Source organism: Loxodonta africana, chromosome 12 (genome assembly GCF_030014295.1).
Source record: "Loxodonta africana isolate mLoxAfr1 chromosome 12, mLoxAfr1.hap2, whole genome shotgun sequence".
NCBI classification, from domain to species: Eukaryota; Metazoa; Chordata; class Mammalia; order Proboscidea; family Elephantidae; genus Loxodonta; species Loxodonta africana.
Genome location: NC_087353.1, coordinates 59,068,346 through 59,094,243, shown reverse-complemented (window position 1 = coordinate 59,094,243; position 25,898 = coordinate 59,068,346). Strand labels below are relative to the sequence as shown.

The window sequence follows — 25,898 nt, the reverse complement described above, 5'->3', positions numbered from 1 at the left end:
TTAAAGACAAGGCACAGTTACGCGGCTCCCTGGCTCAGGGAGCAAGTGCACGCCACAGCACTGGCCTTGCCCCGCCCGGGCTACACTCTGACACCGGCCTCCTCTCCTTCATGAACAAAAGCTTTGCGGTTGGTCCCTGGACATGGAGCCACAACACCACACGTGCCCGCTGCATCTCAACACAGCTTTCTCACAGCCAGTGTCTCCTGGAGACACTGGGGACTGAGGCAGCAGTGGGCCACCCTGCAGCCTGAGAGGAAACCTTTCCAGACTGAAATGAGCATCCGCAAGATTATGTGGGCCCTAGCTCTCACTTTAAACACACAGGCAGCGAAGATACATTTTTAAATAAAGTGACGTGAAGGTGGATTTGTTCTCACTGGGTTGACAGCCCTGGGAACTGAAGTCCTCTATGTCCATGGCAGAGACACAGCACAGGTGGTGCACACTTCCCTCAACCACACCCTTCACCGACCTTGTCCCCGCCCTGAGACCACCTCCAGGAACCAATCCCTGCTGACCCTACTCAGATGTCAGTGTGATGCGGACATGACGCCCAGGAGCTGAGCAGAGCCCTCCTAGCTCACATCACTTTGTCCTGGTCAGATGTGAGAGGGGAGCTGCCGCCCTTGGCAGTAGGTGTACACCCCACTCTTGTCACAATTGTCTGAGGCGTACCAAGCCATCACGTTTCCTGATCTCACACAGTCACATAAAAAAGCGTTTCTGAGAACCAAAAGCAAGCAACGTTCTAACCTTTGGGGATTTTTTCTTCTTTTCTTTAATGAAGTCATCCTCGGATTCCGATGCTTGTCTAAACTGCAGGGTCCCCGAGTTAATGTAGAATCCTCCATACTTGGTTGTCAAGGAAGCAGGAACAAGCTCGTCATACTGAAGAGGGAAAAAGTTCTGGAATTATATTCCAAAGGTGCAAAGCTGGTCCTCAGAGAGCAGACACTGAGTCTCTCTGTCACATTTCAGAGAGCTTGCTAAGACATCCCTGCTGGCTAATCATAGACTGCCAGAGCTAGAGGGCTTTTTGGACAGATCTGGCCATCATTTTACAGACGAGGGAACTAAGGCCCAGAGAGAGGGGTGTTGCTTCCTCTCTCAGCTGTGCTGCTTTTTCTGACCCCACCGTCGCTTCCTGGCCATTACCATTGAGAGTTCAAGTGCTACAGTTCTGATAATCCATTCCCATTAAATACTTACCGCCTCGGAGTTATCGATGAAGGAATCGGATTCATCATAACCATACCCCATATCAATCAAGTCCTGTATTCGGTCTTTTCTTCGTTTCTTTCCACCCTAAAATTTAAAAACAACAAAGCATATGTTTTTTGATAAATATCTGCACAGAATTAATTGCTGTCATGAACTTCATCAGCTCGTTACTGAAGGTTGTAAAGCACTGGAACCAGTCACACACATGCATGCAGACACACACCAAAACCTCTTTCCCCGAAGACCTTTTGAAATAGAACAGATTTTTTTCTGCATAAAATGGCTTAAGATAGAAGAATGAACTAAATGGCTTCTTATGCTTCATACCAAACACTTATTCTAAGGAAGAGTTCAAGTCCCTCATGTTCATTTGTCCACTTAACTACACACAACTATTTCCTACAGATGGATCTTCTGTAAATTAACGCATCTGTCTAATAATTGTATTCTGTTCTATCCGAGCTCTACAGTAGGTTCTAGGCCAGGATTCATTTAGATCACAGTTCATTAAAGGAGATGAAAATGTCTGGAAGGCTCTCCCACCCCGCAATGAGGTTGTTGTTGCCCAAGAGAGAAATCTTACATATTTTTCTTCAAATTTCCGGGCAAGGGCCTCCACTTTATGCCTTTCCTTTTCTTCATCATTGAAAGGATCTGAGAGATCTTTCTTCTGTAAAGAGACCATTTCCACAAAAAAATAAGTCACAAAAAATTCCCACAAGCCTATTCAAAGAACCTTCACTGACTACTCACACCTACAAACTGCATAATAAAAATAACTGTTTTTCTGAAAAGACAAGGTAAAGTACATGCTACCATCTCACAAATGTTTACCTTGGCTGTTTAAGAAAAAACTTCCATTTGTGTAACTCAACAAAACTTGATTAAGCCTCAAATCCACCCCCATGACACTAGATGCCGTAGGGCTCCGATTTCACCAAAGGGCCTCCAGACAGGGTGCTCAGCCTATAGACAACTGGGTCTCAATAGAGACTATTTCCTTTGTAATCCTGAAAGTTATTTTTATGTATTTACAAACATTATTCTAAGAAGGGATCCGCAGACTTTACCAGACTTCCCAAGTGGCCAATGGCTCAAAAAAGGCTCAGAACCACCGAAGGTAGCGCAAGCTCTCTAGTGCTATTTGGGAACAAGGCTCTCCACTCACGCATTCCCTATCCCTGGAAGCCTGTCTTGAAGGATCAGTCATCAATCTCCTCTTGTCCTCCCAATCTCCATACTCCAAATATTTTTATGTAGTCTTTCCAAATTCATCCCTACTCATAAACTTACTTATTCTTGTATTTTTCTCATGAAATAAATTTTCCAGAGTTGGAACTTAAGCTTCTTGGGCAAGATGTATTAGTTTTAATAAAAGATTCCCGTACCAAGTATGTTTACCAGCAGACGAAAATCACTAAAGAGTGGATATTTGTTTGAAAACGAAGCTCCATTATCTCACCTTCCCATCTCTGCCTACTGATTCCCACCCACCCATAAAGAATCAGTTAAATAAGAGATTACAGAACATATACATAATGTATGTACTACAAATGGGTGGTTTTTAAAACCTGTGCTTATCTGTATTTTCTAATTTTTCTACAACGATCACATATAGCTTAAGTGACTAACATAATTTTAAAAACTCCCACCAATCTTGAGCAGTGTTGGTCGCAATTGATGTATACTCCCAATGCCTTGCACACAGTAGTCCTCCAATAACCATTTCCTGGATGTAGGAGGCCCCAGGTCTGTCCAGTTTCCAGAATGTAAGCTTTCCTTGCTCACACCCTCAACAGCCTGTATTTGTTCTAAATTTAAACAATTACCACATTGTAACTTGTTACTTTTGTTGTTATAATTGTCCTAAAACATCTACAAAATTGCAAGTTCCCTGAGGTTAAAACAGCAGCTTCTCCACCTTATATAGCCCATACGGTCCAGCATACTACCTCCCCTTTGTAAAAAATATGTGCTAAATGAATTAGTAAATGAATCTGTCAGATTATATTGTACTTTTAAACACGCTGAGTAGATACACGAAGATTTTGGAGTTCTCAACCTGAAGTCCAGGAATGACTCTGCAGAGAGCAGACCCAAAGTTCTCTGCGTACACTCGGCACAATTTTCGACAATGGAGAAAGACATGTGGAATCCAACAGAGAAACCACAGTACTGAAGTTCTAAGTTCAACTGATCTACTGATTTGGTTTGAGCCTATAAATAAATACAGTAATCAATCTGCTTCCTCACTTCCTCTCAAAGAGAATACCATTTCCACTTTCGAAAAGGGATTGTGAATGGATATGAAATTATTTCTTCTCATCTTGCCAGCTGGTCCTCACATAACAGGTTGTCCTCTGATACAAACTCACTGGCTTCTGTTAGCCAATCAGACACCAACTGAGAAAAATTCCTATCTTTCTAACCAAACATGCTCATCCTAAACAGGACACTGAATTAGGATGCACACTTGCCACTAAGGCACTCTGCTAGAAACTACCTACATAGTCCCGTTTTACCCTCAAATACCCTGTGAGCCAGGTATTGTCCTTAGCTCTACTTTACTAAGACCCATACTAGAAACCAAAATACCACAGGCATAGGACCTTACTTATCTTGTCCTCAGAGCCTAGCACAGTGTATGGGTATAAAGTAAGTGCTTAAAAATGTTCCTCACCTATAACTCCTGCTCATACTGTATGATTCCATTTATAGAAAATAAAAAAACATGTAAAACTCATTGGAGCTGTTTGCAACCAGGGTTGTAGTTACTCTTGAGGGTAGGGGTACAGTCTCTGAAAGGCATATATAGGTGTCCCGGTAAAGGTTTCTTTTCTTAACCCAGGTGCAGGTTACACAGGTGTGTCAAGTTTGTGAAAATCCACAAAGCTGTGCATTTATCACATGTGCACTTCTGTACATAATTAAACTTAAAATGTTTTTGAAAAATTAAAAAAAAAAAAGTTAACGAATTGCAAAAACATCAGTAATGGCTGAAGCTGGGTGATGAGTAAGCATGTGGACGCTTCTTTCATTATTCTCTCCACTCCTATATGTGTGTTAAAAGTTCCACACTAAAAAGTAAAACATATCTGCCAGCAAAATAAACAGATCATTTTTAAAACATCTAGGAAATCAAACTGATTTTTTAGAGCCCTGAAGGTTATAGCTCAATTCTGGCACATAAAAAATAAAGTTAAAAAATGTTTTAAAAAAGGGCAAAAATAGATCTCTATCCAGCCAGGTGAAGAAACTATCCAGACCATCCCCACATTTAGAAGAGATAAGCAGTTTGTGTTTTATCTGCCCTTACACCAGGCAGAGAGTGAGAGTCTCATGGAAAAGAAAAAATGCCCAGCACAGAATTCCTTCATTGGAATAGCCAGGGACTGGTCTCATTGATGAGCACTTAAGACTTGGCATGAAAAATTCATTGTTCTTTTTTTTACACTAATTTGCCATAATTCAAATGAACCTTGGATGTTTCATGCATTTTTTTCTAGTATAAGTCAGGAGAATGGTTCCAGAAAGAATTCTACCCTTTCACGCCCAGAAGCAAAACCAGCAAACCCTGCTCTCTTTCTTGGGGTGGGTAACATAATCCTGGCACAGTCAAAGCCTCTCTAGTCTTGCCTCCACCTCACGGAAGTCACATTTGCATATGCTGATACCCAGTAGCTAGATCGGCTGAGTGACACCGGGTGTACCTTGTCTCCGGGTTGAAGGCCTTTCACTTTCCCTCGTATATTCTTCACCAGCTCTGGGTAGAAAAACTCTGGGCAGCGCTTGTGATCTGGTTCAAAGAGGGTAAGTGTGATCCGAACAGCTGCAGCCGCCGGCTCAGAGTCCTGAAGCTGTTCTGCTCCCCCCACCTCCTCCTTCCGGGATTTCTTCAAGAATGCAGGATTCAGAGGACCTGGGAGAGAGGTGAACTGGACCCTGTGGGGCTCCGACATGGCTACCAACAAGTCTTAGTGGTTGTCACTGCATGGCTTCTGTTAACATTGAAAAGAAGGGCCAGGTCAAGCCAAGATGATAAAATAATGGTTTTCCCATTCAGCTACATAGATTTAGGTTTAAAAGAATTTTATTATCAAGAAGAGTCCACTGTTGAACCTAATTAGCATTAACAGATTTTTTTCTGCTTAAAAGTACTCATTTTAAATATACACATTTTCATAGGTACATATGAAAGTCACTCCCAAATCTTATCATCCAGAGCTAACCACTGTTTAGCATTCTTTCTTTCCAGTCTTTTTTCTACATACATATGGTAGATGTATACTATCGACGGCAGTGGTGGGTATATAGTAGACCCTTAATGTTAGGAAACACATGCCAACAGATCCTTAAGAATCCTCAAAATTGCAAATACCACTATAGAATATTGTTTTCCACCGAATTTATCTTTCTTTTTTCTAGCAGAGAATAAACTATTTTCTTAAGATCCCTTCACCACCAGCACAGCTTACTTATGCTTGGGGCTAATTTTCACAATGAAAAAGCTTTCATTCCCTCACAAAAGTTGCTGCCTACCACCAGGATAAGAAAAGAACACTGTCTCAGGTGGGTGTGGCCAGGCTCATTTTCTAACAGAGTCACTCACGGCTCCTGCGCTTCTGTGATTCTGCCCCTACCACCCAAATACAGGCATCCGCAAAGTAACAACTGATCACATACCAAAGACCTTCAAAGTTGCTTGGGAATGGCCAGAACAGATTCTGAATGCCAGAATCACAAGGGTTTACGGTATATATGCAAATACTGGCCATATATTTAGGTTGTGTGTGTGTGTGCATGTACACATGCACAATAGGTATAAAATTGTGTCCTCCTTTTATAAACTCACATTCTACTGCAAACTTTCTACCATATCGATAAAGGTATTCGTCACAGCCTCGTTTGTATAAGAAATATGGAAGCAACCTGAATGTACAGCAATAAGGGAACAGTTGAATAAATTGTAGTTTTGTTGAATTATAAGGTCTCTTCATACAGTATCAAGACATTTCCCTTTGCTTGTCATATCTCTCACAAGTACTTTCCTGGTTTGTCATTTCCTGTTTAACTTTGCTGAGAGTAAGATAGGATGAAAGACAGTTTAACTTTTTACGCAGTCATAACTGGGCTCTTTTCCTTATGACATCTCCCACTTCTTTTATGTCTAAAATGTCCTTCTCCAACCAGATCTTGTATAAGAATTTATCTATTTAGTCTTTTATAGACATATTTTTCATATTTAACAGTTTAATGCAAGTAGAATTTATTATGCTATGAGATATGAGGTGACACTCTCCTTGGTTTCTTTCATCATCAATCAAGCACTGATCGAATATTTGAACCAAGCATATAAAATTTTACATGCAGTTTAAAAGGGTTAAGGGAATTTAATTAGCTGTTTGTAAAAAGAGTTCGTAATTGTTTAGGGGAATTCAATCTGCTAAACCGGTATCTTAATTGAAACTTTGTCAAAGATCCAGTAATTTTTTATATGAAAATTCTTATATTTGTAAATAAAAAGATTTGTGAGTAAAACTTATATGCTCAAAAAAAGCTGAACCTTTAAATATGCAACTTCAATGAGTTGAACAGTGTTCTACACACAAAAGCATTCCTCTTAAGAGGCCTGATGGGCAGACCACCTGACCCATTGTTTGCTTTAGCCTTTTGGGCTCAGCCCTCTCTTCTGTGAAGTGCAGCTGGGGAATGAAGAAAGCCAGGTACCCAAACTTTAAAGACTACCACCAGTAACTAGTTGCCATCAAGTCAATTCTGATTCACAGTGACGCCATGTGTGTCAGAGTAGAGCTGTGATCCATAAGGTTTTCAACAGTTGATTTTTTCGGAAGTGGATCACCAAGCCTTTATTTCAAAACACCCCTGGGTGGACTTGAACCTCCGACCTTTCAGTTAGTGGCCAAGCGTTTCATCATTTGCACCACCTAGGGACTATCAGAACTATAAAATAGTCGCAAGGATTGTGTGGGGCAGTGAGAGTGACGGGGATTTTAGCAAACTAGATAAAGTTCTGGTAGCTCGGTGATTAGGAGTTCAGCTGCTAACCAAACCGTCAGCAGTTAGAATCTACCAGCAACTACTTAGAATCACTATGGGGCAGTTCTACTCTGTCCTATAGGGTTGCTGTAAGTCAGAATCAACTGGACAGCAATGAATTTCAACAGGTTGGATAAAGCATGCGCCTCTAAATAAATGCCCAAGAAATGTCAAAAAAAAAAAAAAAGCATTCCTCTTAAAAAGTTCCAACTGATATTACCCAAGGAATGCTATACCCATTTACTCAAGCTTCCTTTTGTACCTCGGGTTATTCCCAGGAATTGCAGGTTTTGGCTATTGTGAGCAGAATCTTTTAACCATTAAGTTTTAAAGCTGGTTAGTGATTAAACTGAAAAACTAACTGAACTTTATATGCTGATTGTGTAATTAGTCCTTTTACTGAACTCTTATTAATAGTTTCCCCTTGCTTTTTTTTTTCTTTCAACTAGGCAATCCTATCATCCACCAAAATAGTAATTTTGTCTTTCTCTTCCTGAAAAATTATATTTCTTATTTTTCTTATTGCATTGTCTAGAACTTCCAGAATAACAATAGACAATATTACATATATATACGTTAGTAAACATTATATTCTTTACCACTTTCCTTGACTCCTCTAGGTCCAGTACAATGTTGATTTAATATTCCTTTGGCACAACGGTTAATCACACAGCTGCTAATCAAAAAGTCCACCGTTCCAACTCACAGTGGATCTGTAGGAGAAATATATGGTGGTCTGCTTCTGTAAAAACTACAGCCTTGGAAACTCTACTGGGCAGTTCTACCCTACTCTATAGGATCATTGTTGAGTCTAAATCCACTTCAAGGCAATAGGTTTTTTATTCTTTACCCAAGAGCTGTGGTGGCTCAATGTTTAAGCTGCTAACTGAAAGGCTGGTGGTTGGAACCCACCCAGCAGCTCCTCTGGAGAAAGACCTGGTGGATCTACTGCCATAACGATTACAGCCAAGAAAACCCTTTGGGGGCAGTTCTACACTGTCACGTGGGGATCACTATGACTCAGAATCGACCCAAAGGCACCTAACACCATTCTTTACCCAGTTATTAAAACATCACTTGACTCTGAAAATTAAGAATTTTTAAATTAGTAAACTGCGTTGATATATCAGTCTGTCTTTAAAAAAGTAAATGACAGTTTCTAAAACTAATTCACAGAACTTAAGACAAAGTCGACTCCAAAGAAACACCAAGCTGTGGACAACCAGTACCTTAAAACCCACTTACAACCAAAGCCTCTGTATAACAAAACGCTTACAGGAAATGCGGGCGGACCGCTACCTTCTCCAGCAGGCTACCTTTTCCAGCAGTCGGTGACTCTAAACTCCAATTCTAACTTGAGCGCCGGAATGAATCCTTGGGGTCTGTGACACTGCGATTTTTCTTAAAATTTTATTTCCTGCCTGGCGTACGGAGGTTTGAGCAGAGACTTGTGCTGGCCTGCTATTAACCGTTTCCACTTCACAGTTTCATTTTAACGTATTGAAACTACGCTTGGCATTTGTCGCCCTGTTGCCGCAACAGCCCGATCGCAACTTCTCTCAAAGTGTCAAACTGCAATAGGGCTTGCAGAGCCCGGTCCTTACAAAGACACGCACCTTTGTCCCCAGCGCCGACGAAACTACAGCCCTACGGGCCGCAGACGTTCCCCCGCGGCTGTCCTCATGCCGGCCCGGGACCCCAGGCTACGGCGCTGCTAACGGCCGGCTCCCCAGGCATGTCTTCCCGCGGGCGGCCGGCCGGAGCCGCGGCCCATGGCCGGCCCCAACGCGCCCGGGGAGCCTCTTCAGCCGTTCTGCGCGGAGGCCAACGGAGAAAAAGGTGGAGAAATGCCCTCTCGAGGTCCGGGAGCAACTCGGGGGATCACCGGGCAGACTGCCAGAGGGCGCCCCTTGAGAACTTGCTGCGGCGGACCCAGACCCCCGAAAGCGGCTGCCCGAACGCTGGCCGCGGTAAAAGAGTGGTCCAGCGAAACCAGGCGGCGGGAGAGCTGACCTATCACCCGCCTGCAGAGTGCGGCGTCCGGAGCTCCGGGGAGCGCAGAGACAAGGGGGACCCTGGCCTCGCGGCTGCGGCCGAGCACAGCCCTTCCGGAGCGGGGCCCCGAGCTCCGGGGGCGGCCGGTTTCCAGGTCGCGCCGAGGTCCGTCAGGGGAACTTCTGGGCGCCGCGACGGGCCGGCTGGTGCCACAGGCTCGAGAATGGCCCCGGGGCCCGCTCGGGGATAACGGCCGTAACGGAAGCGCCACGGCGGTAAGAAGACTAGAGTCCCCCAAGGCCCGGGAGGCAGGGTGGGCCGCGAGGCCAGCTCCCTCACGCGCTCGACCGGCCGCACCGTCGTCCCCGCCGCCCCAGCCTCAGACCGCGGGCGCTTCGTTGTCACGAGCCGAAGGGAGGGGGAAGGAGCCGGGAGTCTCTGCGCTCCGACGCGCGGAGACCAAGGCGCCCGAATCACGTGCCACTCGGCCGGCCAATGAGATCTGGCAGGCGCGGTGACGTCAGAGCAGCGGCGTGGCCGATGACAGCCGGCCCCTGTCACGTGGCCAGGCCCACTCCAATGGGCGGTGCCGGGGCCACCTGATGTTCCCGACGGCCAGTGCGTCGGCGGTGGTTGGGTGGTAAGATGGCGGCTGTGAGTCTGCGGCTCGGCGACTTGGTGTGGTGAGTCCGGGCGGCGGGGGACAAGTGAGATGCGTCGGGGATCTGCTCTTCTGGGCGCAGGGTTCACGGCCAGCCCCGGAGCTGCCTTTCTATGCACTCCAGGCCACGGAGAGCGGGGAAGACGAGGTGCCGGTGCTGGGAGCGACGCCGGGCGGAAGGGGCAGTCCGGCCCCAGGGGACGGAGGCCGAGGGTGGCCGCGGGGAGCCCGGCTCTGAGCCCCGAGGCTACCCCGAGGAGGGCTGCATTCCGGCCCGGACGCCGACGGCCACCGCGATGGGAGCCTCCGGCGCCGCGCGGCTTCCGCGGCCGCCGGGTTCGCGGGGTCTTACTTGGGTTCCCCGAAAGCCGGGGAGCCCGCCGGGCCAGTTCGCCGGGGCAGGCCCTTCAAAACCTGCGTTGCAATGGAACTGACGTGTACGGGCGGCTCGGCCGGGGTTCTTGAAACCGGACTGCTGGCGCTGCCGCGTGAAGAAATGGAGGGGGGACTTCTCCTTGACAACCGAAGGCTTGGCAATGACCAGTGCCTTCTTGGGTGCCTCATGGTCTGCTTCTGTGTCCCAGACAACCGCCCAAACCAAGACTGACTGTCGCCTCCTCCCTGGAGCTGCGTAGCTTGTTTCTCGACCCAGAGGAAGGCTTCTATTAGCATTTGTCAAAGCCAGACTGGTCTCGTGGTGAATTAAAGCAGACTTTGTAAAGGGAAGTCTATGTTTACGGAGGAAACCGTCCCCCACCCCGGTCACTGGGAGGCTCTAGACAAGTGGCTCTTGATGGTTTTGTTGTTCTGTATTCTTTGTCAGCCGAAGAATGCTAGTATCTACTATCTACGTACATACGTATACCATTTTCCATTCTGTTTCTGAGGGTTTTGGGCCTTCTTGGGCCCAACCTTGGAATCCAGATTAAGAACTCCTTTTGGCCGGTTTTTGTTCTGGCACTTGAGGGTGCAAGCCGAGATTTAGGAAAACAAATTGCAGTTTGAGTGGGTTGAAGGAGATGGACTGGCTTTCCCAGGGCAACTGCTGACTCTGTGTTTTCTCTAGGGGGAAACTCGGCCGATATCCTCCTTGGCCAGGAAAGGTGAGTGTCTTGCTACTAAAGGAAGACATCCAAACCTGGGTTTGGGGAAGTGGGGAATGAATGAATGCAGGTTTCTAACGTTGAGTAAAACTGAGCCTGTTTAAATAACACTCATTCAATTTTTCTTCCTAGTATCAGCTCATTCACAAAAGGCCATATAAACCAGATCATTTAGCCTGCAGCAAACACTTATTTCTTGAATAGGAGATGAATTATGAAGTCTTTTTTTTTTTTCTGACCGAGGAAATCACTTCTCATTGAATTAAGCTTTATGTTTAAATCTAACTAAAGAAGTGTGGGGAGGGGGACGAGTATCTAGGAAGGGAGAAGTCTAAATGTAGGTTAGTAAAAAGTCAGAGTATTTTTGTCCCAACTAAGTTTAAATCTTCTCTCCGTTTTACCATATGTGCTGCTCCAAAGTGTCTTTCCAAAAGTTGGCATTCTGAATTCTTCACAAGGCAGTCCATCACAGCTTTCCAAATGTTCAGTTTTTATATTCTTGCCAGGAGCCAGTAAATGTCTTCAGATTGTCTCTTTGGAATATGGCATTTTCAGTGACCCTCTTGCCCTTCCTTTTCATTGTTATCTGCCTTATTAACTCCCCCTGCACGAGAAGTATTTTTTAAGAGTGTCCTCAACACTTTTTCAGCAATGGGTATGAGACAGAGTCACATTGAGGGAGAAATGATGCTGATCTTAGTTTGAGCTGCTTTTAAAACCAGGCCACTGCAGTAAAAGGGATGTTGTGCCAAGTGCTGTACCACATGTTAGTTATAGGGAACTTCCAGAGTATTTTGACATTTTCACATATCTCAGTAGAAAAGTGCCAGATTTGGATGTATACTAGGCCTTGGGTTTTTTTAATATACATTTCTCTTGTTTCACCTTATTTTTCTTACTAGTTTACAGTTGTGAAAAATTACTTTCTCGTGGACTATGTTACCATCAAACCTTTTCTTCCCTTTTATCCCCCAGATTGTGAATCCTCCCAAAGACTTGAAGAAACCACGTGGAAAGAAATGCTTCTTTGTGAAGTTTTTTGGAACAGAGGATCAGTGAGTAGTCCTCCCCAAGAATTTCACTTTGCTTTTGTTTGGAAGTTACCCTGGGTCTGAGCTACTTCGAGAATATTCTAGGGATCCTATTTTAGTATTACTATAGCCTGCAAGAATAGCATACCAAACTGGCTTAATTCCTAAATGGAAGGTGCAGTTTTTATTGCAGATGTTGCTGTGGGCAACTGTCCTGGGGCCAGTGACAATTTCAGTCAAGCAAGGACTGAAGTTCATTACCTTCTAAATGTGCTAACTACATTGAGTTTCTTGCACCTCTCTTTACGCACCTCACTAGGCAGTTCCTGTGACAAGAGCCATGTTTAGGTCTCTTTTGATGGCTGTGTATCATTGTGGTTTGTGCGTGAGGTATACAGTGAAAACTCAAATTTGCTTTATCTTGATAGAGATAATTGTTTAATTCTATTCTCTACTGTAAAACTAGATGATTTGCCTTAATATTGTAGCAGTAAAGTTTTTTAGCCAGATCTGTCCTAGGTTGAGGAAACCAGGGCCATTAATTTGAGATTCTTTGACCTGACTCTCCAGGGCTATGTAAGAAGTCATAATGAGAGGAAGAGCATGTATAACTTGAGTTTCTAGTGATTTGCTTTGCTTTCTTGTCACTACATCATGTTTGATTACCTGAGCCTAGCTAGATGGGTCGATCTCTTTAAGTAGTTGTATTTTTATTTATGATCCTTACAGGGAAATGTAGCTTTGGGTTTGGAAAATGTCTCTTGACTTCTCTGATAAATCTAATACTTGACCATTGTTGCCAGTGAGTCAGTTCCAACTCTTAGCGACCCTATAGGACAGGATAGAACTGCTGCATAGAATTTCCAACACAGTAATTTTTATTGAAACAGACTGCCACATTTTTCTCCCTCAGGGCAACTGGTGGGTTTGAACTGCCAACCTTTCAGTTAGCAGCTGAGCACTTAACCACTGTGCCACCAGAGCTCCTTAATCTAATGTTAGGTGGTTAATATGCTTTCCTAGAAAGTAATATATAATAGTATAGGTGAAAATCCTGTATAAACCCTGTTTTTAACTCATTCTGGAGTTTATACAGTGGAGTCTTCTCTCTGGTTTAGTGTTTCATAGCGTGTCTGCTTTAACAATATAAATATATCGATATACCCAGCCCCCAATTCTTTATCACAAACCAACTCAGTAGGCTTACGGTGGCATCATTTCAAGGGAGTCCCAGCCTGCAGCTGTGAGAGCCAAAGACACTCTGGAAGAGAAACTGTTCTTCAGTGACATGAATTCCGTAAGAACGATTGTCCCGATGCATAAAAGTAAGTGTTGATTATTCATCCACAGTCTGCATTGCTTCACAATGAAGCTTCTCTTAGGCGCTCGGGTAGATGGACAAGATATAAATGTTGCAGACAAGATTACATTCAAAATGAGCAATGCAGGTAACTTTCGTTGTTGTTGAAAATACACACAGCAAAACACACACCAGTTCAACAATTTCTACATGTACAGTTCAGTGACACTGACTACATTGTTTAAGTTGTGCAGCCATTCTCACCCTCCTTTTCTCCCCATTAATGTAAACTCTCTGCCTTCTAAGTTTCCTGTCTAATCTTTTAAGTTGCTGTTTTCAGTTTGATTCTGTATGGATCTTCAAAGAGCACAATGCTCAAGGCAGACATTGTTTATTAAGCTAAAATATGGTTTTAAGAAGACTTCGAGGGATATTTTTGGTTTACAGTAGTTTTAGGGGTTCATCCAGCCTCCATGGTTCCAGAAAACCTGGATTCCTTGAGAATTGAAATTCTTTTCCTGAAATTTCCCCCTTTTGATCAGGATTCTTCTCTAGAATCTTTAATTAAAATGTTCTGTAATGGTAGCCAAGCACCATCTAGTTGTTATGGCAAAGGAGGCAGTTGTTCATGGATACAGTTAGCCACACGTTCCATTTCCTCCTCCTATTCTTGACTCTTTCTTCTTTTGTTGCTTCAGGCAGGTAACTCTTAAATGATTCTAGATGAGAGAGGGACCAGTGGAGAGCAGTGAGGCCAGAGCTGGATGTAAGCAACAGGATTTGAATCCAGTTCTGGAGGATAGATCGAATATGGATAGGCAGGAACGGGAAGGGAGTTCCAGGCAGTGGGGATACTGTGAACAACAGCTGGGCAATAAGTGGGCTGTTTGGGGCAGGGAGAGAGGCTCCCTCCCTGCCTGAGTGAAGAGCTTGTGCTTGAGAATAACAGATGGTATGCTTGGCGCAAACTTGGTTGGCTAAATAAAGAATTGCACAAGTCTGAAACAAAAATGGGAACTCATGGAAAGTGGAACTGAATCAGATTACAGAGGGCTCAAAGCCATTGTTTTGTTATGGTAATTTATTTTTTAATGGTGGAAGGCACGAGAGTTAACTGTGACCCCTGTGTAAAAGAAATAGTTGACATGGGACACAGAAAATTAGAGTTGAGTGAGTTTCCGTGCTTAACCAGGCAAACGGGTGAAGCCAGTGATAAAGGATGGGCTTGACCGGACACAGAAATAGCCTGATGGTATTGGTGGTTGGTGGCAGTGATGGGGGCAATGATGTGATTTCTGAAAAACTAGCAAGCTCTTTGGGGCATTTATAAGCATAGTGGATACAGGGCAACTGCTAGATACGATATCTTTAAGCCTTTAAAAAGCTATAAAAATGAAGTCATCCCTCAACTAACATGCTATCTTTTTTGTGGGTAGACATCTGATTCAGAGAAACGAAATAGAAGGTAAGCATTTCCCTGTAAAAAGGAGAAGAGTTCCTCAAGGATTGGTGTCAAGGCAAATTTTAGTTAGTCTTTTTCTGTTATCTGAAGATAAAACCTGAAGTGGCAAGTGGCATCGGATTACTGTGGGGCAAGAGCTTTGGATCTTTTACCAGCCTGGTGTGCATTCAGACTCCGGTTCTGCCGCCTCTGTGATTTAGGTGAGCTGTTCCACCTTTCCTGTCCTCATCCACATATGGGGATAACACCCCCTACCTTGTCCTGGGGAAGGAAAAGTAGGATCGCTCATATAGAGTGTGGTTTGGCATGCAAGCAGGTGTTAGCAAGCACAAGACAAGGGTACACATTGGTTATACAAGAGGGAAGAACAGCTGGTGAATTTTAGCAACAGCAGATGCCTCTACGTAAGGAAAGGAATCTGAGAGTTGGTCACCCAGGTATGCTCTTTTGACGAGAAAGGCTTTGAACACAAAACAAAACGCTATTTCTGCTTTATGTAAAAATGTAATGTGCCTCACCAGGTATACTATCTGGACCTCATCTCATGCTTCCAAAAGGATCTGATGGAATTAGTCAAGATCCAGAGAAGGGGACTGAGGCAGACAAAAGAGTAGGCCTCTGGTATGGAAAAGCCAAGGCTGAAACAAGAGCTTGATCAGGATTTATGAAGTAACTGAATGGTCTGAAGAATGTAAACACTAATTTGTTTGTAAGCCCTCATGAATTTTGACGAGGGGCCCCTCTAGTGGAAGGAAGAAATGGTGTGTGAGTGTGTTTCAGGCAAATATATGAAGTAGACATTTAAGAGGTGGTGCAGATAAGAGCCCTGATGGTGCAGTGGTTAAAGCGCTCACCTACGAACCTAAAGGTCAGCAGTTCAAAGCCACCAGCTGCTCTGCGGGAGAAAGATGTGGCACCTGCTTCCATAAAGATTTATAGCCTTGGAAACTGTGGGGCAGCTCTATTCTGACCCATAGGATCACTATGAGTCGCAGTCAACACAATGGCAGTGGGTTTGGTTTGTTTTGGTTTTGGTAGACAGGAAGTGCAAGTGGACTTCTTTTTTTTTTTTAATTATTGTGCTTTAGGTGAAAGTTTACAAAGCACGTTAGTCTCAAAAATACGGAATGCTTCACAAATTTGCGTGTCATCCTTGCACCGGGGCCACGCTAATCTTCCCTGTATCATTCCAATTTTAGTATATGTGCTGCCGAAGCGAGCACACGGGTGGACTTTTAGGGATGAGAACTAGTTTGTTCTGTGTAGCTACAGAAGAAGCTAGATTCAACCTCACCTTTACCGGTTGATGTTACTCCTGGTACATCCTGGGTTGGGACTTGGTCTGTTACTGGATCCTGGACTGGGCAGATATGGTTTGGAAGTGTGGCTGTTCCTGTATTCCTAAGAAACAGAGGATTTGGTCAGAAATGTTCAATTTCGGGAAAAAAAAAAAAAAAACCATAAATATAACTAAAGAGTAAAAAACGTAGCTTCTAAGACAAGATGTATGATTACTTCAGTGTCCTAGAAAGCTGGTTTTTCTCTCTCCCTTCCTCTACCAAACCATCTAACAAGTTGTGATGGTGTTACCATCCCAGTGTTAGGAAGACAGGACTAGGCCTCCCTGGATGGGGAGGTGGCTTAATAAGATAGCTGAATTCTGCTCTCAGAGCCTTGATAGCCAAAACAGAGATCACTCACAGTCATTTTAAGAACTGTTTTCGTGGAAATACAGAGGGAAAAATAACTGTACCGTAACTTGGCCAGCTATACCAGGTGACCCTGTCCAGAAATCAAGTTCAGGTGCCTGAGGGTCCACTTTGGACAGGTCTGACCACTGGTGGTTGCCATCACAGTAGAAACTGAGCTCAGGGCTTAAAGGTTTTGTCAGTGCTGTGGATGGCAGGGAGTATTCATTTAGTTTGCAGGTGCCAGGAAGCTGCCAGGAGCAAACCAATTCAGACTACCCTAGAGTTTCCATAGCAATCTTCACATCTGATCCTCCTAACAGCCCTTGCAGGAAATGGACGGGTTAGCTGTTCTGGTTCTTGTTTTTTTCACAGCCAAGAAACTGAGAGGCAGGGGATTTGAGGATTTAAGTGCTAAGGTGTCCAGGATCCCAGACACAGTACTTTTTACACCAAACCATCTTCCAGATACAAGGTGGGAAAAAATCTGAGTAGTTGTGAAGTGTCTGAGACAGTACTAAAGTAACTTCTAGAAAAATCGATGGCATATAGTAATTAGAACATAGCAGGTTGGGACCATGTGAGCCTCCCTTTTTCTTTTCATCTTTCTCATCCCTAAATGTCCATTCATATTTTTTGTGTATGCTGCTTCTTAAAACCTGGCACCTGATGACTCACTTTCACTACATCTGACACCCTGTAATAGTTGAAGAATTGAGTGCAGAGGATAGTGAGGGCTGACTGGGGCAGCAGTGTCCCTCTGCCAGGGTCAGACAATAGCTGTCCTGGAGAGAATCAAGGCACTTCCCTTCCTCCAGCAGTAGCTCCTATCCTACTGGCAATTCCCTTCTGAGTTGATGTGTTAGCTTCAGTCACAGGTGTCATGTAACAGAATTTTAGAAACTGCTGCAAAGAGAAGTTGCTGGCCATGTTGGCATAGGCAATAACAAGCAGCACATGTAAAAGCCTCTCCAGCATTTGGGAACGTGTATCCTTAAAAAGCGTTCAAGTTTTGGAAATAGAATCCTTTAATTCTGTATTACCTGTGAGTCTTACTTGGTATCTGTACAATTAAAAAAAAAAAAAACGAAACCCAGTGCCATCGAGTTGATTTTGACTCATAGCGACCCTATAGGACAGAGTAGAACTGCCCCATAGAGTTTCCAAGGAGCGCCTGGCGGACTGGAACTGCCGACCCTATGGTTAGCAGCTGTAGCACTTAACCACTACACCACCAGGGTTTCCCTGTACGATTATAGTTGCTTGAAATTAACTGAGAAATTCCTAATAGAAATTGTTTACCAACTATACTCACCAAACGGAGACAGGAACGCAAACCCACGTCTTCTTACCCCATCCTTGTTCTCACTTCGGCACTTTGTTCTCTTTTTCTTTTTCGGGAGGAGTTTCTTCACAAGGAGAAAGCTGCCAGTTTCCTTTGCAGAGTCCAAGACACGTATGTGAGGGTATTTGAAATTGTTCGTAGGCATCTTTAATATGATACCTACATGGTGTGATTTTAATTTAAAGGGGAAGCAGATCAGAAATATAGAAGTTTTTGCAATTGTGAGTTTTCTCTTATTCATTTTGAGCAGAGTTGAGAGTGAGTAACTCAGCAGTGGTTTAGTGGATGTTCTGTATAAGCGGGTGGATCAGGGTACTAGGTGAGCTTGCTGCTTTTGGCGGTATGACAGGGACAGTTACACCAGCAGCCAGGCAATATATTGCTCCTTTCCTGGAGCAAACCTACAAATCAGGAAGTCAGTGGTGGGGGTGGGGAGGTCCTCTGGGCAGGGAGAATAGCCTGTACTCCACAGCGCAGGCTTTTATTATTGATTTGTTTTTTTGAAGGTAATACATGTTTATGGAAGGTACCCTGGTTGGTGCAATGGTTAAAGCACTCAGCTGCTAACCAAGAGGTTGGCAGTTCAAACCCACCAGCTGCTCCAAGGGGGAAAGATATGGCAGTTCTGCTCTCATAAAGATTTTTTTTTTTTAATTGTGCTTTAAGTGAAAATTCACAATTCAAGTCAGTTTCTCATACAAAAACTTACACACACATTGTTAGGTGACCCTGGTTGCTCTCCCTATAATGTGCTCACTCCTCCTCTCTACCCTGTTTTTCCCATGTCCATTCAACCAGCTTCTGTCCCCCTCTGCTGTCCCATCTTGCCTCCAGACAGGAGCTGCCCACTTAGTCTCATTGTCTACTGAGCTAAGCAGCACACTCATCACCAATATCATTTTGTATTTTATAGTCCAGTCTAATATTTGTCTGAAGAGTTGACTTCAGGAATGGTTTTAGTTTGGGGCTAACAGAGTCCGGGGGCCATTTCTTCTGGGATTCCTCCAGTCTCAGTCAGACCATTAAGTCTCATGTTTTTACTAGAATTTGAGTTCTGCACTCCACTTTTCTCCTACTCCATCAGGAATTCTCTGTTGTGTTCCCTATCAGGGCACTCATTGGTTCTCATAAAGATTTACAGCCTTGGAAACTTATAGGGCAGTTCTATTCTGTCCTGTAGGGTTGCTATGAGTCAGAATCAACTCGATGGCAATGGATTTTTGCATGTTTGTGGTTAAAAAAAAAATCTAACTGTAAACAGTGAAAAGTTTCCGTTCGGCTCCGTCCCCCGCCCACAGGCATCCAATCAGACTAGCTTCTTGTGTGTCCTTTCAGAGAGATTGTGTGCATGATCAAGACATTGTATATTCCTCTTTGCTCATCTCTGCGTAAATGGTAGTGGACCGACCACACTATTCAGCATCTTGCTGATTCTTGTCAACCAGATACCTTCAGCGACCTTCCGTTTACTTCCTGGTAACGACCTCACAGAATCCCATTGTCAACGCACTGTGACTGGGTTAGTCCTCCACTGATTGCCAGTCAGCTTGTTTTCAGGCATTTACTATTACAAACCATGTGTGATTAACTTCCTTGTACATAAAAGCAAAGCCTCTTACTGCAGACAAACCTTTATTAAGCTTGAGTATCTGGGCGGGAAAAGGTGCCACGCCAGGCAGGCACAGTGAGGAAGTCAGGAGGGAAATCACAAGTTACTGCTTGTGACAAGGGAAGATGGAACAGTCCTTTAAAAGAACAAACAGCCAAAAAAACCTTACAGCCTTACAAAGCAGAGCTTTTTAGGGACCGGTTACTCCAGAGGCGAGCATCCCAACCTCAGACGTGCCCAATGACATCCTCTGCTCAGGGTTTACTTTCTGAGCACTAGTCACAGGCCAGGCTGGACTGCTGTGCCTCCATGGATTGGAAGAGAGTGTTGTGTCACTGAGACTGAAAGACATGCCCTTTTTCAGAGAGACAGGGTTTTATAATACAGCCTTTCAAAGGAAGAAGTTTCTATTCAGTTGACGAAAATGATTTTAAGTTTTGGCTTGCTTTCAAGAGGTCATCCTCCGAGGGATCTGAAGAGCTGATGATTGTGACTTTTTTTCTGATAAAAAAAAAGAAACCAAACCCAGTTCCGTCGAGTCGAAAACAGAAAAGCTGCCACATCAGGAAAAAAAAAAAACTGAGATGAGTTTTTTCTGATGTGGCAGCTTTTCTGTTTTCTCTTTTTTTGGTGTTAAGCAGATGAACATTTCCTGCAGTTATCCGCCTTGAAACCATATTTATAGCGTTGGTTCACTTAGCAAACCCTTTCAGTTTTTCAAAAATGGTAGCACAGAGGGAGATTTCACTTTAAATATCTCAAATTCAGTCTTCAGGGTAAAAAGGGATTTTTGACCGTACTGCTCCTTCTAAAACCCCATTGCCATCGAGTTAATTCTGACTCATAGTGACCCTACAGGACAGAGTACAACTGCCCCATATGGTTTCCAAGGAGTGCCTGGTGGATTCGAACTGCCAACTTTTTTGGTTAGCAGCCGTAGCTCTTAACCACTGTGCTACCAGGGTTTTTGTTCCTTCTAAAGAAGGCAGAAATTAAGAAACCACTTAAAATGCTTAAACAAAACAATAACCCATTGTGGTCGAGTCAGTTCTGACTCTTAAGTGACCGTACAGGACAGAGTAGTAGGGTTTCTGAGGAGCAGTTGGTGGACTCAAACTGCTGACCCTTTGGTTAGCAGTTGTAGCAGTTAACCGCTGTGCCACCAGGGCTGCATACAAAACAATTGGCATCCTTTTATCAGCATTTCCTCCACAGATGCCCTCACCTTCCCACTTATTCTGAATCAGAGGTTAACATGAGCTCCAAGACGGGGAGGTAGGGGTGGCATTAGCAGGACGAAGTGGGTGGGATCAGTGGTTTTGGAGTCTTTTGTCCCATCTCGATCTTAGGATGGGGACTTGTGCAGTTCCCGGGCCCTTTAAGCCTCACCAGTGGTCTTGGTTGTGTCATCTCAGAGCCCCCAGTTAGCACACAGCTTCACTTGCTCTACAGGGCATGTCTGGCTCTGCACCTGATTGCCCTTGTCTGTCCTTAGAAATGCTATAAACACAAGGAGCAGTGTGAGTGTCAGCTCAGTGATACCTTTGCCAGAAGATACGGGGTCAGGATTTAATTCCATCTTTCCTCTCCGTATGATCGGGCCCGTGGCTCCTTATGTTAGATTTCAGACTTTAAAATGAGTTGGTCACTAGGAAGGTATCTGCTTAACTCACCTGGTTGGAGCCCTGTGACAGTGAGGCCAGTGTCTGTGTCCCCTTTTGTCGTCTTGTTCAGCCATGGATAACCTGCTTAGTCCTATTTTGCTGTCTGGTACTTGCAGGCTAATGATCCGGGGCTGTTACGTTCATGCAGAGCCATCATCAAGACTGTTAGCGCAGCCCTCAAAATAGCAGATCACCATTGGTTGGTTGATAACATTGTTTCACGTGCAGAGGTTAGCACTTTACTACTATGAGTCAGTGCTCTCTAGCCAGCTCATATCCTTAACCTGACCCACTTTCCTGAGGGTTATACTATGAAACCTGTGAGTGTTACACAGTCAGACATATGTGAATTAACTAGTACCTTGCCAAGCCTATAAAACCTTTTCCTTTATACTTGGTGTCTGTGAGTTGAATGTCATTTAGGGAAGCCCCAGAAAGCCAGCTGCATTATTCTGGTTAGGAGAGTAGACCAGATAGCCCAGAAATGACAGCTGAAAATGTTTCATTTTCATATGTCATACGTTGATGGTAGGAATTCAGATTTAAATATTGAAGGAACATATTCTTCTACCTTCAGCCTCAAGAAGAATCTTGTTTTTAAGGACCCCCTTTAGTGATTGCTGCCCTCATTCCAAGCTCTGTATCACATGTTTTGTGTGGTTTTAGTAGCCATGGATACAGTCATTTATGAATAAATACAGGCTTGATGGCTGTGATATCTGTAAAGGCAGCAAATTTTAGAAGATGCTGCATTTCCTTAACCCTGGTAACATCCCTGATTCTTGGTTGGTATTATCAGATTTATAGGTGGTAAATCTGGTTCAGATTGTTAACAGGCAGCAAGGGTTTGACGGCACAGCCGCACTGCCTCAGTTGATAGTGCTTCCCAGGGGCCCACATGTGGCCATTTGTCCTGTGGTACACATGGTGGCATCTCCAGCTATTCTCTGCTCTGAGCAAGAGGCAGGGTGCAGGGAGTTGGGCACTGAAGACTGAGCAAAAGTGGAACTGAAGAGCCTCCAACTAAATGGTTTCATTTGGGGAATGTTCTGGTCTGTGTCTGTTACTGTTCTGTGCTTCACTTGTTTCCAGAAAGTACCTTTTTAGGCCCACAAGTTTGGGATGTTTGATGGCCTGTTTTGAAAACATGGAGCCTCTTCCAGAGTTGAGTTAAACCACATGGGTGTGTGCCTGTGTTCCGACGAGGTCTTCGGTACTGTTTGGTGTGCGCCATGTGGATCGGAGACCCTTTCTTGTTTGTTTTCTGCTAGTGCCTGGATCAAAGTGGAACAGCTAAAACCCTACCATGCTCATAAAGAGGAAATGATAAAGATTAACAAGGGCAAACGGTTCCAGCAAGCTGTAGATGCCGTGGAAGAGTTCCTAAGAAGAGCCAAAGGAAAGGACCAGGTGAGAGACTGAGCAATTTTCGTTTATGCCAACGCCAGACTGATTATTTTTGTGTAGTAACTAGTGGATTAAACATCACTCAAACCTGAGACATTACTCTTATAAAATGCCAGTGGAGGGAGAGCTACTTCAATTCTAAGGAGTCAGCATTTTGCTAATCATCTGGAGATGCCATGAGTGCAACTAACCTTTCTGGAGTAGATTGGTGCTCTTAGGAAAGTTGCTTGGACCCAGGGGGAGTAGCTCAGCTTTTGGGTAAAGCAAAGGCCGCTTCTTGCTCTCATAGCCCAGTGATGAGGAGCACAACCTCTGGGATACACCTCCTGGGTTTAAGTCCCACTCCCTAGCTTTGGGACCTTGGGCAAGTGACTTGGTTTTTCTTTATGTGCTTCCCCAAAAGTAAGTGGGGATGCCAGCAGTGCTTGTTTCCTAGGGTGGTGAGGGCGATACCTTTAAAGCTGACTGCCTGGCATGTGTCAACGGTGGTGGTGATGGCAGTAGAAGCAGCTGTTGTGGTTATTATTATTATTATTAAACTTTCAGACATCATCCCACAACTCTGCTGATGACAAGAGTCGGCGTAACTCCAGTGAGGAGAGAAGTAGGCCAAACTCAGGTGATGAGAAGCGCAAACTTAGCCTGTCTGAAGGGAAGGTGAAGAAGAACATGGGAGAAGGAAAGAAGAGGGTGTCTTCAGGCTCTTCAGAGAGAGGCTCCAAATCCCCTCTGAAAAGAGCCCAAGAGCAGAGCCCCCGGAAGCGGGGTCGGCCCCCAAAGGATGAGAAGGTTTGTTGATTTCTGCAGCTTTGGGATTAGTGGCTTCCTTTTGTAGAAGGTAGAGTTGAGTGCTCCGCCGGGCTTCAACTCACTAAGCAGTCGTAGTCCTAGGCTAACTGCTGCCCTGAAGAATCTTATAGACCAGGCTGAGGAATGGCCTGGATGCATGGCGTGAACTAGAATACCAGGCAGTAAACCACACAGGTTCAAGCCAGAGGGTCAAGGCAGGAGAGTGGTTGGCCTGAGCCAGAGGGCAAAGGCTTGCACTGGATGCTCAACAGGGAGAGGCAGGGTGTTTCAGAGATGGAGGACACAGTCCACTTGCGGCCAAGGTTGGTATGAACGCCCTCAGTACGTGGAAGGGCCCTGGTGGTGCAATCGTTAGTCTCTCAGCTGCTAACCAAAAGGTCAACAGCTCAAACTCAGTCACCAGCTCCATGGGAGAAAGACCTGGTCATCTGCTTCCTAAAGATTTTAGCCTAAGATAACCTATGGGGCAGAACCACTCTGTCCTATATGGTCGCTATGAGTCAGTATCAACTCTATGGCACGCAACATAGAATAATAAGGAAAGGGGAGGAATATAAGTAGGCTGTAACTGGATTATGGAGAAGCCTGGGAGGCCTACTTAAGCAGTGTGGATATCAACAAAGTCAGGAGGCCTTGACAGTGTTTGAGCTGGGTGTCGAGGTGGCAGTGTGATCCAAGCTGTGTGTTTTGTCAGATTTGATTTTTTTTTATGTGCTTCCCCAAAAGCAAGTGGGAATGACAGCAGTACCTGTTTCCTAGGGTTGTTTTGAGAATAATGCCTATAAAGCTCCTGATAGTCACTGAGGGCAAAGAAGAAAGACTCAAAGCCAAGTAGAAGGCTAAACCCATATGTACAGTTTTAAGGAGCTTTTCTAAGGGGTGATAGCAAATACTGAAAAGTAACATGTGAGGAACTTTCAAAGGAATAATAGTTCCTAAAATTTGGCAACTGGTTATATAGGGAATGAATGAGAAAGGGAGATGAACATGACTTCAAGCTTCAGACCTGGGAAAATGGTGATGCTTTTCTTAAAAGCAGAGGAGTCAGAAATGGAACTGGAACTGATTTATGGGGGAAGAAGACCAGCCTGTTTGAACATGATGAATTTGAGGTGATGTCTAGACAGCCAGGAAGACTGGGGGGTGACGTCAGCACTGGAGATGTAGCTTTGGGAGCCAAGTGTTAGGAAGGAGAGTTGAATCCACGAGACTGGAGGAGGTGTCTTAGGGGAGAACAAGCAGAGAGAAGAATAAAGGGGAGAAGAGACTCTGGGGAGAGGATGGAAGGAGTCAGAAGAGCCAGCCAAGTTAAATAAAGTGGAAACAACGTATCTTGCCTTCTTCCTAAGAAGATGTGGGTCAAGGGTCTCAGAAGCGGAGGGAGGAGCATTTGGAGATAAGGGGTGTGGTTGGTATCAGGAGCGCAGGCGAAGATTGTCACAGCAGGAGAAAGGGAAGAGAAACCAGATGGCTGGCAAAACAGTTCGGTGATGAGGCTGTAGATGAAATGCTAGACATTAGATTTCTGGATTGGGACTTGCAAACTCAGACACCAGCGAGGCCAGGCAGATAATGGGAGCATGTGAAGCACCTGGGCATAAGAAGAAACAGAGCTCAGCTGTGTGGTTCCCCCCAGCCCTGAGCCTCTGCCTCAGTGTTAGGGGCGGTGCACAGAGGCTAACAGCCTGGGGAGGTTGGGGTGCTCTGCCTATGGGGTTCCAGCCGACTGTTGACAGATTGCCTGGTTTTTCTCGAGAGAAATTGGAAATACAGATTATATGAGATGTTCCAATTTTATATGTTAGAAGCTAGTTCCAATTTTAAAAACACTTTGTAGGTAAAAAAAAAAAAAAAAAAACTCTCTAGGCTAGATTCTGCCTGTGGGCTGTCACTGTGCGACCTCCAGGTCAGAGAAGGCTTTTCTCAATGCGAAGTGGCTGACTACTAGATGAGGGCAGAATGTAGTTGGGTGACAGCCCGGATGGCAGTGTGTACAGGGAACCGCCAGTCCAAAGGTGGGCAAGTTTTGGAAAAATGGCCAGCTACGGTGTGTGAAGGATTTTTCAGAGGGTGTGATGCTATTGTGATTTGATCCACAAAAACGTCTTGTGACTTTTTGAGCTTACTTTCTGAGAACCCAGGGCTGTCGAGTTCCACTCTTTTCCAACTTGATGTTGCCTGGTGTCGGAAGTGCTGGATCTCACCGACTCCCATCATACCTGCTCTGCAGAGGAACAGTTTCTTCTTGGACAAAGAGAATTCAGAGGAGAGGCTAGGACTAGGACCGAGGACCCTGCATTTGAATCGTGAATGCAGGATTTGCTCCAGTTGTGTGACAGTGGCAGCTACCTTGGCCTCAGTGTCCTCACCTGGCCACTGGGGACAGTAACCGCAAGGGCCTCGCAGGTTCCTGACAAGCACAGTGCCTGTGGCGCACAGAGCATCTGGCCAGTTGGTTTGTTGTTTCTCAGGAAGTAGCAGGTGTGTGGTGAGATGTAGGCGGCGTTTAGTGCCACTCCAGCAGCTGCTGCCCAGGCTTGCT

At 44.7% G+C, this 25,898-nt stretch overlaps 2 protein-coding genes and 1 non-coding gene across 20 annotated transcripts in view; 1 reads left to right on the top strand and 2 right to left on the bottom strand.

The window, feature by feature from the left end:
- The window catches only part of UBN1 (ubinuclein 1), a 29,158-nt gene extending 20,093 nt beyond the window's left edge, over window positions 1-9,065 (bottom strand). For 4 of the 8 annotated variants that reach the window (XM_064295535.1, XM_064295540.1, XM_003417731.4 and 1 more), the window contains exons 1-5: window positions 8,558-9,065; window positions 4,935-5,222; window positions 1,808-1,894; window positions 1,213-1,308; window positions 757-891 (exon numbers count right to left, since the gene is read on the bottom strand). In XM_064295535.1, coding sequence (XP_064151605.1) covers window positions 757-891; window positions 1,213-1,308; window positions 1,808-1,894; window positions 4,935-5,183 — 567 coding nt within the window. In that variant the 5' untranslated portion in view covers window positions 5,184-5,222; window positions 8,558-9,065. Of the gene's footprint in view, window positions 1-756; window positions 892-1,212; window positions 1,309-1,807; window positions 1,895-4,934; window positions 5,223-7,880; window positions 7,995-8,557 lie in introns of all 8 variants that reach the window. The other 4 variants (XM_064295536.1, XM_064295539.1, XM_064295537.1 and 1 more) reach the window with 4 other exon arrangements.
- Window positions 9,066-9,865: 800 nt separating this feature from the next.
- The window catches only part of GLYR1 (glyoxylate reductase 1 homolog), a 42,554-nt gene continuing 26,521 nt past the window's right edge, over window positions 9,866-25,898 (top strand). For 7 of the 11 annotated variants that reach the window (XM_023557394.2, XM_064295545.1, XM_064295542.1 and 4 more), the window contains exons 1-5: window positions 9,867-9,959; window positions 11,004-11,040; window positions 12,016-12,095; window positions 22,411-22,549; window positions 23,093-23,335. In XM_023557394.2, coding sequence (XP_023413162.1) covers window positions 9,922-9,959; window positions 11,004-11,040; window positions 12,016-12,095; window positions 22,411-22,549; window positions 23,093-23,335 — 537 coding nt within the window. In that variant the 5' untranslated portion in view covers window positions 9,867-9,921. Of the gene's footprint in view, window positions 9,960-11,003; window positions 11,041-12,015; window positions 12,096-13,295; window positions 15,034-22,410; window positions 22,550-23,092; window positions 23,336-25,898 lie in introns of those variants that run through there. The other 4 variants (XM_064295548.1, XM_064295547.1, XM_064295546.1 and 1 more) reach the window with 3 other exon arrangements.
- On the bottom strand, window positions 15,950-16,056 carry LOC111752721 (U6 spliceosomal RNA). Its single transcript, XR_002787619.1, has one exon. It is a non-coding gene; the product is annotated as a U6 spliceosomal RNA (small nuclear RNA).